Source organism: Polyergus mexicanus, unplaced genomic scaffold, assembly GCF_030449975.1.
Source record: "Polyergus mexicanus isolate NDT 795.1 unplaced genomic scaffold, iyPolMexi1.0 SCAF_13, whole genome shotgun sequence".
NCBI lineage: Eukaryota > Metazoa > Arthropoda > Insecta > Hymenoptera > Formicidae > Polyergus > Polyergus mexicanus.
Window position 1 is genome coordinate 5,689,111 of NW_027223333.1, and position 16,959 is coordinate 5,706,069.

General features: G+C 34.1%; 1 protein-coding gene across 4 annotated transcripts in view; it reads left to right on the forward strand.

Annotated features, from left to right (window-relative positions):
* Positions 1–16,959, forward strand: part of LOC138938833 (amyloid beta A4 precursor protein-binding family B member 1-interacting protein) — a 141,157-nt gene that overhangs the window by 20,955 nt on the left and 103,243 nt on the right. Inside the window, exon 1 of one of the 4 annotated variants that reach the window (XM_070306144.1) lies at positions 10,295–10,878. The exons of 2 other annotated variants lie outside the window; for them this stretch is intronic. In XM_070306144.1, the coding sequence (XP_070162245.1) occupies positions 10,856–10,878 (23 nt within the window). In that variant the 5' untranslated portion in view covers positions 10,295–10,855. Of the gene's footprint in view, positions 1–10,294; positions 10,879–16,959 lie in introns of those variants that run through there. One more of the 4 variants, XM_070306148.1, reaches the window with a different exon arrangement.

The following is a 16,959-nucleotide window of genomic DNA, read 5'->3' on the forward strand; positions in this document are numbered from 1 at the left end:
ACCATTTAGCCGCTGGATGGATGTTTGCTACGCCGATGCTGTCAATCGGCATTATCGGGGACTTCCGACGACGGGTGATTTGTTTGTCGTATCGATGTTAAACCGTTTACGGGGCGGCCAGTTTTCTCTATCGATCGGATTATCAAACGCGCCGCTTTCACGTGCAAATAATCCGGCAAATCATAGCGAGCAAATATACGTATGTAATGAGATACTGGATTCAGAGATCACGAACGTATACAGTATATTTCAAGTTTCTTATTATGTCTTCCCTCTAAAATTGCAATTTCTTTTCTCGCATCGAGAAAAAAAATCTATTCGAAGAAAGAAAATGTGTTCGAAATTCGCGATCCATTTAAATCATAAAAAAATAGCATCGAATTTTCGGCAAAAAACCGATGTTGAAATCGATAAAAAATTAGGATAGCGAATTTATAAAATTATTCAAATAATTTAATGTAAATGATTTTTAATTATGATTAATATTCATTATTTGTCGATAAACTCTTCCTGCTTAAAAGACCGTGATATATCCCCTCTGGCAAATATCTCAAAAACCAAGTCCGGAAGAGAAAAATGTTTCAGACAAAAGTTGTTTGGTTTCGAGGGGACCATAAGATGGTATCATTGGTTTGACCTTGGAAAATCATTCGAAGGTCATGTGAAGGTCAACTTTAAAATCTTAAATGGAAACCCTCATTTTTTATTTAGTACTCTTGTAGCTGACATCGAGAACTTTCCAAAACATTATAATAAAGTATTTTTTTCATCAAGTACTTTTTGAGTTATTTTATATTGTATTTTAATCTGACATATTTTGATATAAAAAATAAAATATTTCGTAAAATATTCAGTTTTCGATAATCTTACCGTAATACTTCTATGTACAGAATAATGAGACAAATTAATTAGTGCCAAAAAAAAACAAATAATTGTTTAAAAAAATACATTGTAAATAATTTTCTTCAAAACAATTTTTTTTTTATACTAATTGATTTGTCTCATTATTCTGTACATAGAAGTATTACGGTAAGATTATCGAAAACTAAATATTTTACGAGATATTTAATTTTTTATATCAAAATATGTCAGATTAAAATATAAAATAACTCAAAAAGTACTTAATAAAGAAATACTTTATTATAGTGTTTTGGAAAGCTCTCGATGTCAGCTACAAGAATACTAAATAAAAAATCGGGGTTTCTATTTAAGATTTTAAAGTTGACCTTCACATGACCTTGAAATGATTTTCCAAGGTCAAATCATTGTCACCATCTTATGGCTCCCTCGAAACCAAACAACTTTTGTCTGAAAGATTTTTCTCTTCCGGGCTTGGTTTTTGAGATATTTGCCTGAGGAGATTAAAATGGGACACCCTGTATATATATATATATATATATATATATATATATATATATATATATATATATATATATATGTATATATATTATATTCATACACTGAGATTTTGATTGAAGCAGCAAAATTCTCTAATCTTGTTGATATCTCGAGCTTATACGCGAAAATTCGCGACGGTTGAGCCGGATTGCAAATATGTATTTCAAGCACGGGAATGCAATTTCCTATCGTAATGCAGACATTCGTTGAAATCATAGACAGATCACAGACAACGCATACAAGCAACGATTGCGTTACAGCTTTAGCGTTTATTTGCTTTCCTTGCGCACATAGCACTCACCGAGCCGGTCGCAGTTAATAATTTAGTTCCACTGATTGCGAGCGTTGCCAACCGGCAAATAGATGTTTCTATCTTAATAAGTATTAAGAAATTAAGCTTCGTCTCTAAGAGCGTCTCGCGGTACCTGGAATTGTTCCACGAATACAAAGCGTTTAGCATAATTGTGTTTAGTAATGGAATTATTGATAAATTTAGTGGTTAAATTTAGTAGAGTGGAATTAAATAGATAATAAAAGAGGTATATTTTTTATATATAAAAGTACTCTAAATTACGAAAAAAAATATTATTTAGTTTATTTTTTATTTTCTTTCTCGAATAGTGAAAAAGTCTAATTTTTTTTAAATAATATAAATAATTATAAATCATGTTGAAATGCTATATATATATATATATATATATATATATATATATATATATACACATACATATAATATATTAATTATTATAAATATTTTTTCATAAATATTAAAAAAATTACAATAAAACTGCTGGTCAAGAGACGATAATATCGCGAGAATTAATTAATCGTGGGTTGATATAATCGTTACTTATTGAAAAGTAATCGTATCTAGTATCTTCTAGAGAATACATATACATGTGTTGATCGTAATTCGAAAGATATGTAATACATACACGGAGTGTTTTGCTGCCTACTCGCTCGAGTTTCGTCGCTCGAACGACAACAAGGTGACCGAGCGCGTCGTCAACAAAGATAGCGCGCACGATCATCTTGTTGTCTTTCGAGCGACGAGATTCGAGTGGCAAGGTAACGACGCGAGCCATCATCGTATTATTCCTTAGATGACGATCGCGGCAAGTACTAGAAGATGTGAAACGATTATCACAATTAGCGTGATCAATTATTTTGCGCGTTTTTTATAATATCTTAATCGGCAAATAATTCAACTCGCGTGATATCTCGGGATAAAGTTATCGATCCCATTTTTTAACTTTTCGAAAATTGACAAAGGTCGCGCGAGTATAAAATGGATCGGAGTCTGAATCGCGGAGTGATTAATGCACATTATTAGGTGTACAACTTTGCTTCCGCCGTTTTTTTTTCCGAAATTCGAAGCTTTCACCTAATAATTAAATAAAATCGTATATGTATATATATAAAATCATGTACTTTAATTATTATACTTGTCAACTACATAGTAAATATTCAGTATACGCGTATACATCGATAATTCGTTAAATGCGTATTTTATGTGATGCATTTGATCTAATTGACAAAGCGATATATTTTCGAATATCCTATTTTGCGGATATTTGTCTTTAATCTCGATTTGTATTAATTTTATTCATTTATGATGGAACGCAAAATTAAGTAAAATGTGAAAATGCTATTTATTAATAACAAAGCCAGCTGTCATGATGAATGGCGCGTCATTTTGGATTTGTCATGTTCGAATACTAAATGGATCGTAGTTTTCGTATTATTCTCTTATCTTAACATGATAAAGATTACCTGATTAATATCGAGACTTGTCACTTTAAACTCGCACGATATTTGTGTTCTGATAATGATCAGAATACTAATTATAATTAGTGCACGAGCTCGGATGATGCCGGAGCAACCGTAAAGCAAATCGTAAGGAAAATATTTATTATTATTTATTTATATTATTATAACTTATTTGTTATTTGTTACATATATAATAGAATTAATATTGTTTCTTCATCTCCGTACTAGTGATTTCTTTTACATTATTAAATTAAATATGATATTAAATATATTATTATTTAAATTACATATAATATATATATATATAAAATTCTAGATATTTTGAAATTTTCAAAATGTTATAATAAAATAACTGAAATAATTTATATTTCTCTATATTGAAAATATTTTAACATTGTTTAAGATTGTTTATTTAAATTACCTACATAAAAATGTGTTGATTTTTATTTATTATTTTTTATCAAATATATTTTATAAATATCTTGTATAAATTGTTATGTATTCTGTGTGCTACAACTCCGCGCATCGTACAGGTAAATGTTAAATTGTGTCGTATATAGCTACATAAATTACTATTTAGAGTGCCGTTTTTATAGATCGCTTATATAATATAAGCGAACTTCAAATTTTTTTCTCTAAGAATACTCCAAACTTCAATAAGCTATCGTAAAGGAGAAGGTTTATACAATTGGCGGTACGCACTCTGTCCCACGATAATCAGCGCTTCGTTATCGGCTGAATTGAAGCCGTGACGGCGATTCGCTTCGTCGTTACTTCACTCCCGCCGGTGTTTCGTCCCAATGTGTAAAAGGTCAATGGTACGCATGGTATTACATTGATACGCATGGTATTATCGCTGAACACATTCGTCACACGGCCAACGCGTGTCTATTGAATTTCGAATTCCAGGTCGATCAAGAGAGGAGAATGACAGGAGAGGTGAAGAAACCTTGTTTTTTGTGAAAACATATCTTCATCTCTTTCTAAAACTAGAATTAAACAAATCCAGATTTTTTTTTTTTTTTATTAGATTTAAAATCTGTTGAACGAATTTTACAATGAGACGAATGGAGTCAAAAGTTAAAAATATGTTTGGATAATAAATCGGAAAAGAATTAATAAACAATTAAATTGTAAATAACGCAACATTTAGCCTTGAAAATATATTCGATTCATTAGAAATAAGCAAGATCAATAGACAAGCAAAACTTATGTCCAACTTTATCATTTTTAACAATCTGCGTGAAATAAATTTCAATGCAAGAGAGAGAGAGAGAGAGAGAAATAGGAAGCGAACGATGTTAGAAAAATCTATCGGTATTTAAATTTTATGTGAACCAAGACATTATTAAAGTTTGCTCTAAAAATATTTATTTTTCGCGCAAAAAATCAATCTGAATAAATCAATTTTTCTTTAAATCTCGAGTGTGTGTTACACGCTATATAAGAGAAGCAATTATATATATTTTAAATAAATAAAATATATTTTTTACTTATCGCTTAGCGGAAATTGAAAAAGTTTATCGAATTCATAGTGAAGAGTGTATCGTGTACAAGTTTACTGATGATCCCCATATGAAACACAATATCATATTAATACACATTATCCAGGTCACTTGTCAATTCTCCGGGAGCATTAAATTGTATTCTCTGTGCGCGCTGTCAAAATTAGAAATCTGGCTTCCCGCCTATTTGAGCACGTGGCGCACGCGAGTCACTCGTTCGCGGTCTTATTTTTGACAGGATACGGAAAGAGAGCGTAGGCGCGTACACGCGAACCTTCAACGACCGGTGACATTCGCGACGCCCACGTGGATCGGGAGCGCTCGTATTCGTGTATACTGGAGTACCTTGCCGTTAAAGTTACATCGTATATGACTAATCGGACGAATGAATAAATCGTTCGCGCCGCTGTGTGTGGCAGGATAGTTTAGAACCGCTGCGAATAAATTCTGTCGTCAGCTATTTATGCCTTCTGAACGTATTCGTAATATTGTATGTTGTGACGCGAGCATTGACGTAAGCTTATTACCTACTTTCACTCGCCACTTACGATATTTATGATTTTATCTCGCATATATCTCGCGTATCTTTTTATATATATGTATATTTAAAATTGTATAAAAACATATATAGCTCCAATTCGTGTGTATGTGTGTGTGTTTTTTTTCCCCCATCGAATTAGTTATATTAAAAAAATTTTGACTTTTATCTTTTTAATGAAAAATAGATGCGATATATTTATATATCTTTTAAACATTCAACATCAAATATGTTAAACAAAGTGACATTCGACGATTATATATTTTTTACATCCTCATCTCGCTTATCTCGCGCGTACTTGCAACTGCAGTTGCACTGGCTGTTTCCTCAGAGATTAATGGCGTTCTCTAGTTTCTCTCCAGCTTACTCTGACATCATCGACCAGACGGTCGATACAACAAGTTCGATATCGCCCTCGATGCCACATTTGACTCATTGAAAGAATAAATATATGCGCGACATTTAGTTACCGTTAAGAGGGGCGATATTTATTAGGCGCCTGTGCGATTTTAACTCGACATCCAGCGAGACTGGTTGAGCAACAATCGCGAAAGAGATCTTTTAATCTTTATCAAATATCATCGATTTTTTTTCTTTTTATTTGAGAAAAATTTTGATTACACGATATAAACACGTGTATAGGAAATTTTATTATTTTTTTTTTTTTTTTTTTGTAAATTTACATACATATGATTGGAAAGCTTCTCGGCGGTCGTGACGCGCGGATGTGAGTGAACGATATGACGATTTACAACAATGAATAATACATGGGGCGCATTAATTATGCCGTTTGCGCAGCGAGATTAATTAAGCGAATTAAACGGAAAACCCGCGCGCCACGGGCACGACGAAATTAATGAACGCGTAACGCGGCAAACGGTCGGAATTTGCAAGTCCGCGCTCTTGACAGAGCTTTCACGAGCTTTGACGTCACCTTCTCGCGGAATAAAAATGTCGAGGGAAAATTATTTCCATCGAAAAATTTATTTTCTTCTCCTCACAAGCCTCTTTTTCACATACAATGTAATATGTAATGTATGTATAACTTAGTGTGTCGTTAGTATTATTATACCAGCTTATGAATATGTTATACGTTATGATATAAATTGAGTTAATTTTTTATTTATCTTTTTACTTTTCTTTTTATTTTAAATATTTTATTAATAATATAATTATATTTGATAATGAAACTATAATAATTATAGTTGATAAAGAATTTTTTTAGAAAATATATATAAAAAATTGCTATTGTATGAGAAATTTATATGTAAAATGTGTGTACGATATAATATATATATATATAAGTTAAAATTATTATTTACTCGTATATCGCAAAATAGGCTTATTAAATACCAATATTTATAATAAAAAGAATCAAAGATCATTATACTGTATATTGAAAGAGTGGAGCAATGTGTCTATAAAATACAGTGCGTAGTTTAAAAGAAAATTTAAATAATTCTCGAAAAACTTTGTACAACACATACATACACAATACATTTTTATAACGTGCATCAGGTTTGAAAGGGTTAACGATCGGCGTGCTTTTACATCACAAAAGGTTATCGAGAGATCATCGTATACCGCGATTGCTCCCTAATATCTCATTATTCGAGATATTTGCGTGGGAATCCGATTACGGCGTTTACGATCGATGCAGAGTATATAGTTACGTAAGTAACGGTCCTTTTCTGTCTCTCTCTCTCTCTCTCTCTCTCTCTCCTCTTTGCGTATATAATACATTTATATGTCTATTCATCTTTTCTTTCGCGCTATATCTCTTAGCTTTTTCCTCTTGTCTTTCCACTCCGATCGCCGCAGGTTGGCCGAGAGCGTTCTGCACTGTTACGGACTCGTCCGTGCGTAAACGCTCGAGTAAAGATCGACGATCCTTTACTCTCGATCGTGACTCTCCTTTGATTGTATGCGTATCTTCTTCGACCCACTTCGCGGTCGCTTGACTCACGTGTCTCGTCTCGATGCGAGGTTCTTCACTGTTGTCTTTGCATGAAGGATTAGTATGCGCGTACGGTCAGCGTGTACAGTTTAGGATACTTATTAAATTTTTACTTACGGCTCGTATCTTCAGCGGAAAAAAATGCGGTTAAAAATTCGTAAATACACATCGCGAGAAACGATAGCAAGATCTCTCTAAAATCTAAGATTTTTTTTTTTGCGATTCTTGTACTTTTGAGATTCATCGATCGGTACTTGGTTTCTTTTCGAATAAAGGAATGTATAATTTATCTCTTTGCGAGAGGAGCTCTGTGGTCACGCGGAATCTTCGGAAGGACACGTTCGTTATTACTTGCACGATAGGACCCTTCGGGGAGGCGCAATGATGGCCAAATAAGGCCAGGAATGTGTCCGAACATTGATTGGAACTGAAAGAAAACGGCACCCATATTAAGTTAGCCCCCCCCCCCCACCAACGCCAAATTAAATCAAATACATCAAATAATTTAGTGCTAATTATGTGCTAATTAGTTGCCGTAGTCCGAATTTTGTTGCTCAAACCGTTTAGCAGGAATTTACATTCAAAGTGGGGGGTGCTAGCTTGACATTAAGCCAGCCCCCCCCATAGTGAAAAAAATATATATAAAGCTCGAATCAAAAAACAAAATACACTAGAATTTGTTGCTATTTTGTTGCTCTAAAATAACATAAAAATATTTTTAAAAAAGTATATAATATAATTAATACCACTATATACTCAGTCTCGCCGCGCCGTACCATTCACTTGCGCGAAGTAAAAGTAAATAAAAAAATGTATCGCTCGCATGTATTTGGTACTGAAATAATCTGTGGACAATATACTGTCGAAATATATGAGAAACTGAATTTGTTGCTCGTCTTAAAGTATTAAAAATCGATACTTTGTCGCCGCGGACCCTATACGACGCGCTCTTATATTATATAAATTAACTAAAAGAATTTGCTGCTCGCATGTTTTTGGTATTAAAATAATCTGTGGACAATATACTATCGAAATATATAAGAAACTGAATTTGTTGCTCGTCTTAAAGTATTAAAAATCGATACTTTTTTTTCACTATGGGTGGGGGGCTGGCTTAATGTCAAGCTAGCACCCCCCACTTTGAATGTAAATTCCTGCTAAACGGTTTGAGCAACAAAATTCGGACTACGGCAACTAATTAGCACATAATTAGCACTAAATTATTTGATGTATTTGATTTAATTTGGCGTTGGTGGGGGGGGGCTAACTTAATATGGGTCGCCCGAGGACCGTGCGAATCTCGGCCTAAGACGAAATTAGAGAAATCGTTGATGCACGGGAGTTCGCTGATTATCCGAGAGCATCAATGACGATATTCAAGTATCCGTGGATTACTGAGTAAACATATACCGAGATCGATCCCCCGACAATTTTACGCTACAATAATTATTTTACGATTCTGAAATTCATTAGACGATGAAATGAGAATTGAATAATTAATTCGAGGAGATCATAATTTTTCCACGCGGCATTTCGATAACTTTTCGCGCGATGAGCTCTTTAATCACGCGAGCAAACGCGAGTTTTCGCTACGGATGAGTAAAGCGCAAAGGGCCCGCGTGCGTTCATTCCCGACAAAAATGAGAATGAGAGAGGTAGTTACCCCCAAAATTCACTTTCGATGGATGAAAAGATGCGAGAGATACGGAACGCGACCGTAATACGTCTCGATAATCGCGCTTGTGCGAAGAGCGTTACGGAAAATTTAGGCTGGACGGATAGGTGGGGGGAGGGGAGGGGAATGTCGTCGAATATCTCTTCCAAGAACAGGAGCGAGCGAGTTTTTTGCGAGAAAAAAATCGTGCGCCAAAAAACCTTCGCGATACGAACAAGGCTAAGATAACGAAGCTCGAGCGATACTTTTGCAATCTCGCGATTATTTTCTGGCGAAATTATACATATAATTGAAGAAGAATCATATATTTTAAAAGAATATTAAAGTATATTGAATTACGAAACGTGTGAAAAACGCGACGCGAAGCTTCACCAATTGTAAAATTTCTCATTTAGCTGTTGGTACTCGTGGTTTCTCGCGGCATTTCAGAGACATCGATTAACGTTGACATGTCACCCTTAATTTGATTTCAGTAACATCCATAGTTTTAAAACTAACCAATCACCAATCAAGAATCGAATGACCGTGATTGGTCAATTTTACAACCATGAATATTATTAAACCTGACGTGTAAAATTAGTCGACTAACTGTCGACTAACCGAACACATTTTTTTTTTCTCTTAAATAAGAATATTTTATTAGGAATGTTCATATGTGGTGTGTGAGCTGCTTTTCAGATATATTCCTCCTCGAATCTTACACATTCTATTCAACGATTATTCTCGTTGTATTATCGTTTCGCCATGAAAATTGATCGAGATTTTGTAATATAAGCTCTCTCTCTCTCTTTCTCTCGAGCCGCGCTTCTTTGTTTATATCTGAATGTTTACATCCAACTTTTTTGAACGCTTCTGTACCGAGACGATCGGCGACGCGGTCCTCCCCTCTCCTCACCTACCCGTCCAGCCTAAATTTTCCGTAATCGTGTCAGTCTCTTCGCACAAGCGCGAGTCTCAAGACGAATTACGGTCGCGCTCCGTGTTTCTCGCGTATTTTTATGCGTCGAAAGTGAGATCCGCGTACGAACGAGTGTCGGGGGGGTCTTGTATCGAATAACAGGCGATTATCCGAGTGTAATATATTAACTCGTGTAATCGTGATTAAGGCATCTTTCGATATATATATATACTCGCAAACGACAAGATTTTTCCCACGCATCTTTTATCTATCGAAAATGAATTTCGCATCCGAACGAATATTCGAAATATCCGAATCGAGAGTAATTTGTAGTTTTGATATATCGACTTTATAATACGATACAACGATCGATGAATACATTATTTAACATATTTTTAGGCGCTGAAATAATTTACTCGCTGTCGTATATAATAATATTGCGTTGAAAATATAAGCGCGTCGCGTTCCACACGTTTCTGCTTTAATATTCTTTAATATTGTTTTCAAATGTAATCCTTTTTTCAGAGTTATATTCACAATTTCATAAATCGCGATCGCAAAAGAGCGTCGCTCGAGCTAGTTTCATTTATCTCGCGCAGGATTCTTCGCGTACGGTTTATTTCTTGGAAGAGACGCGCTCGCTCCTTTTCCTGGAACGGATATTCGACCACGCGTTCCCCCCTCCCCATCTACTACTACTCGACCTGCCTAAATTTTCCGTAACCGTTACAGTAACCGTCGTATTGCATTAGCGTGCGAGATTGAAATATTCTTTCCGTATTTCTCGCCTTTTTTTATCCATCACAAGTTTATCCCGTGTATAAAGTGGATGTCGTGAGTATCGGGAATGTCGATTAGAATCACGGAAAATCGTCTCCGTCCATTTATTAATACGCGATTATATATTCTTTTATGTTTATAATCGGCATGGAAATAATTTTACCGCGTCATTGCATATGGCGGATTTTGGACTACGAGTGAAATAGTGATTATGAGAATAGTGATTATGCACGAGTGGACAAATTGATAGACTGTCTCGTCTCAATTTGAAGCGAAGGGAGCAACCAGAAACGGAAAGGATCTCGCGATGACCAGATGCGGAAAGAAGTGAGACATGCAAGGGCGGTGCATCGGTCGGTCAGTAGAATTTATTATTAAACATTTAAAATTGTCAATATAATTTTTAGTTTATGGAAACAATAATATTGAAAAATCGGGGGGGTTTTCTTTTTTATTAATGATTTATAGCTCATGTATAAATATTTAGAATTATAACTGACCATATTATCTTTGCCTTGATTATGTCTATTATTCGTCATTGATGATTACTGATGATTTCATAATTATAATCGTTGAGCGCATTAATTTTACTATTTTATTAGCATTCGATATCATCATTAATACGATTACATTTTATTTAACTCTGATCACTCTGTAATCTTAACATCCTTAACGCGTCATTTTTAGAGAATGAAAATTATCAAACATGTGCATTAACAAAATTAATCATATAAATATTTAGAATTAAAACTGACCATATTAATTTTGCCTTGATTATTTCTGTTATTCGTCATTAATGATTACTAATGATTTCATAATTATAATCGTTGAGCGCATTAATTTTACTATTTTATTAGCATTCGAACTCGATCATTAATACGATTACATTTTATTTAACTCTGATCACTCTGTAATCTTAATATCCTTAACGCGTCATTTTTAGAGAATGAAAATTATCCAACATGTGCATTAACGAAATTAACAATATGCGTGTCAATTTATTTTTTAATTTACGGAAACGATGGTATTGAAAAATCGAGTTGTTTTTGATTAATTATTTATAATCTGATAATCATATAAATATTTAGAATTGAAACTGACCATATTATCTTTGCCTTGATTATTTCTATTATTCATCATTGATGATTATTAATGATTTCATAATTATAATCGTTGAGAGCATTAATTTTACTATTTTATTAGCATTCGAAATCATCATTAATACGATTACATTTTATTTAACTCTGATCACTCTGTAATCTTAACATATATCTTTAACGCGTCATTCTTAAAAAAGCAAGAGGAGCAACAAATTCAGTTTCTTATATATTTCGATAGTATATTGTCCACAGATTATTTTAATACCAAAAACATGCGAGCAGCAAATTCTTTTAGTTAATTTATATAATATAAGAGCGCGTCGTATAGGGTCCGCGGCGACAAAGTATCGATTTTTAATACTTTAAGACGAGCAACAAATTCAGTTTCTCATATATTTCGACAGTATATTGTCCACAGATTATTTCAGTACCAAATACATGCGAGCGATACATTTTTTTATTTACTTTTACTTCGCGCAAGTGAATGGTACGGCGCGGCGAGACTGAGTATATAGTGGTATTAATTATATTATATACTTTTTTAAAAATATTTTTATGTTATTTTAGAGCAACAAAATAGCAACAAATTCTAGTGTATTTTATTTTTTGATTCGAGCTTTATATATATTTTTTTCACTATGGGGGGGGGGCTGGCTTAATGTCAAGCTAGCACCCCCCACTTTGAATGTAAATTCCTGCTAAACGGTTTGAGCAACAAAATTCGGACTACGGCAACTAATTAGCACATAATTAGCACTAAATTATTTGATGTATTTGATTTAATTTGGCGTTGGTGGGGGGGCTAACTTAATATGGGTAAGAACGGCCCTCTATGTGGTTGCGAGATTCTCGCCGGTATGAGTTTTGGAGAACCAAAGTGTTTTCTGAATAAATAACCATTTCTTTATAATTCTATTTCAATGTTTTTATGTGTAAAACATCGAAGAGCATCGATTTGTGTAAGAAAAAATATATGATTTTACTTAAAAAAAAAAAAATGCAGAAATAATTTAAAAATGCTATATAAAATTTACTTACACATATTTTTATTACCTATATTTTATTTATAATGATAAATATACATATATACGTATAAATTATATGATATATAAATCTTTTTATAAAAAAGTTACATATACAGGGTGTTCCATTTTAAAGGACCCACTCAAATATCTCAGACACGCTGCGTTAAATCGAAAAATGTTTCAAACAAAAGTTGTGTGGCTTCAAGGGGGCCACAAGACGGTGACAATGATTTGACCTTGGAAAATCATTTGAAGGTCATGTGAAGATCAACTTTAAAATCTTAAATGGAAACCCCCACTTTTTATTTAGCATTCTTGTAGCTGACATCGAGAGCTTTCCAAAACACTATAATAAAGTATTTTTTTATCAAGTACTTTTTGAGTTATTTTATATTTTATAATCTGACATATTTTGATATGAAAAATTAAATATCTCGTAAAATATTTAGTTTTTGATAATCTTACCGTAATACTTCTATGTACAGAATAATGAGACAATTGAATTAGTATAAAAAAAAAATTGTTTTTAAGAAAATTATTTACAATGTATTTTTTTAAACAATTATTTTTTTTTTTGGCACTAATTAATTTGTCTTATTATTCTGTACATAGAAGTATTACGGCAAAATTATCGAAAACTGAATATTTTACGAAATATTTTATTTTTTATATCAAAATATGTCAGATTAAAATATAAAATTACTCAAAAAGTATTCAATAAAAAAATAGTTTATTATAGTGTTTTGGATAGCTCTCGAGGCAAGCTACAAGAATATTAAATAAAAAATGGAGGTTTCCATTTAAGATTTTAAAGTTGACCTTCACATGATCTTCAAATGATTTTCCAAGGTCAAATCATTGCCACCGTCTTATGGCCCCCTTGAAGCCACACAACTTTTGTTTGAAACATTTTTCGATTTAACGCAGCGTTTCTGAGATATTTGAGTGGGTCCTTTAAAATGGGACATCCTGTATATAGATTTCGATATATTATTGAGTATATGGGAGAACTTTTAAATCTCGGCACTTTCGAATCAGATCCTCGGCTTGTTTGAACCGTATGCAGATGAGATAACGTATATCGTAGATATACGGGAAGCGCATGCGTTTCTCTCGAGTACGGATTTCCAGTGTCGATTTCATTATCTGTAGTACCGGTGCAGCTTTCGCTTGGGCGCGAAGCAGAATTAATACGCTTCGATAATCGCATATAGTATATACAATGAGAACTCATGCACTCCCATGCGAGTGCGCGAAAAATACGGTCTTTGGGTTGATCCTCGACTACCGCAGCGTTATTTCCGCGGTGTATATAAATCGACATAGCCGGATTTCGCCTATGTAGACGTATGTATATCAGTGCGTAACCGGCAGTACGCATTACGTATGCAGCGCCTCGTTATCAACCGCGCTTCGTTTTAAGTCTTGGAAAGTAGATAGAAAATATAGAGCACGAAGGAGCGTAGATAGTTACAATAGAAACTCAATTAACATTAAATTATATATTATCTAGAATAAAATCTGTTCAATAATAAAACAACAAAATTGAAATGATAATTCTTTCTGAAAATCAACGTAGTATGGATGACCCTGATTTTGACACATATATAATTCTTTAAATTAAAAAAAAAAAAAAAAAAAGACTGTCGAAGTCACAATAGATGTGAAAAGATTATTTTCCTTCATTCCTTAAAATAAAGATATCATTTAGAAAAATATCTTGGGTTTTATCTCAATATGTCTACGATCTCCTCGTCATGCCAAGTATCCGATTGTAAGAGTAGAGATTCGCTGATATCGATCGAGAGGATCACTCACGATGGGAAAATCGCGGGCGATATATCCTCGGATTAGAAAGTCACGCCGATCGCGAAACGTTTTCGTATCCCGAATCGGATTAGAGGTGAGGAGGAAGGAAAGGTCAGTGGTCTTGGCCAAGGAGATTTTCTACCGCGGCTATGACTTTGCGGTCTGCGTTTCAGAGCCGACTCGTCGTCGTCGTCGTCGTCGTCGTCACGCAACGCGGACAAACAATCGTGCAAACGCACCGCATGCGGTGAGCGAGAGACGGAGAAGAGGCGATGGGAGTTGAAACGGAACGGCAAAGGATAGGAGAGAAAGGAGGAGAGTAAGCAAAACTACCTTTACGAACGGACGCCGATACGGGACCTAATAGAAATATCGATTTGAGGGTCAACGCACCTCGCAACAATACACTGTCGTAACTTCGCCCATAATTCTTTTCGAAGAACATCGACGAGGCGAAGCATAATCGCGCGCGATAAATATTTTTTTTTTTAAAAGAGATAATTTTTTTTTCTTTTTTTTTTCCTTTTCTTTCGAGAAAATTCGACTGCGAGAAGTATATAAAAGCCTCATTCTCGACTTTGATCTTTAGATCCCCTTTGTCTTTATATTTGCGTTTCAACCTCCGAGGTTATCTCTAAGATAAGGAGAGGATATTAAGAGAGGTGCTGATACATATCGTTGAGCGTGAGAGTTTATTACGAATAAAAATAAAAAAAATAATGAGGCCGGTTTCGAAAGATTTTTAATTCAATAATATCTATTAAATACTGAATCGACGAGAACTTTTCTAATCTCATTAAGGATGATTGAATAAAGTACATCTTGCAAATATATTAAATAGCTGATTGTAGAAAAAAAGCTCGTATAAAAGCAACTATTAAAAACATACTTCGCGGTTCATTACTAGAATATCGTTTTTATCGATTAGTCATAAAATATCGCTCTGGTATCATTAGATAAACATCTACGACGAAATATCGACGAAAAATTAATGTTTTTTTTTTTTTTTTTAATTCATCAGCACAGCTGTTTCTAAAAAAGAATCGAATAAAAACCATACGTCAAAGATATGCCCAACGTCGGGGTCTCCGGCACATTCTGATAAGAACCGTAGCTCCCGTTTACGTCAGAGACGCCGCGTCGAGAGTCGACGCTCTTCGTCGGGTCGCGTGTACAGGATTCTGTGCCGGATGTGTGTGTGACTCTCGTCAAGAAACGCGGGTAAGGCGGGTAAATCGAAATTCTATATTTAGTAGGAACGGCAACACACCCGGCATGGGGGGGGGGGGGAAATGCAGACGGTAGTCCGCGTATATTGACGCCGGCTATTCCTGTATTCCACAATCTTCTCCTTCGCCCGCGCGCGGGGTACTCTTTTAATTTTTTGTCTCCTCCCGGAATGGAGGAATTCTCCAAAAGTGCGATGGATATGCGCCGAGCCGAAAACAGAATTGCATCCTCTCGCGACATTGAATCGCGTTTTGCAATATTTTCTTCATCTCTCGCGCGAACTCGACTCGCAATTAAATGTATTTCATTTCATCGTGACGTTTGTCCCTTGAGAGATTAAACTCTCGCGCTTCTCGATTGCGCCTCGCTACAAAGTTGTTGGTTTACATCTGAAAATTTCTTTAGAACTACATGTATATTTCGGCGCTAGTTTTGCAACTCGACGATAGCAGTAGCGCAAAGTGTAAATAATAATTTAAATAATTAATTAATTAAATTCAATTTAACATGTGTCACGTTTCAGGAAAATTTGCTACGTAATAGTTTGCTAAAAGTAAATTAAATATATTTACTCGCTGTTTCCTTGAAGCTTGACTCGCGTATAATTTTAACTTTTTCCAGATGTAAACGATTTTTTTCGTTTAGCGATAGGAAAAAGATTTCATGGAAAATACGCTTGCTCGATTTATTTAGAGAGAAGAAAATTTTTGCCTCGAGATGAGAAAATATACGTGTCGAAGCATCGATTGTTCGACGAAATTAGACATTGATTTAGTCGCGTCACGTGATAAATGACGCGCGCGGGGATGGGAAAATAAAATCAACCAAGGAAGATACTTTCTTCGCGTTGCTCTTAAGAAATTAATCACTGACCAGAACGATCATCCGCCTTGAACAAAGAGTCATTCACGATTGGCGGCGTGTTTCAGTTTGTATCTCGATTATCCGTATACTGGGTGACCAATTTTAATCCATCCAGTCGAATATCTCAAAAACAATCATCAATTAGTATTAAAAAAAAATTAGTATTAAAAAAAAAATTGTTTTTAAGAAAATTATTTACAATGTATTTTTTTAAACAATTATTTTTTTTTTTTTTTTTTTGGCACTAATTAATTTGTCTTATTATTCTGTATATAGAAGTATTACGGTAAGATTATCGAAAACTAACTATTTTATGAGATATTTAATTTTTTATATCAAAAGATGTCAAATTAAAATATAAAATAACTCAAAAAGTACTCGATAAAAAAATATTTTATTATAGTGTTTTG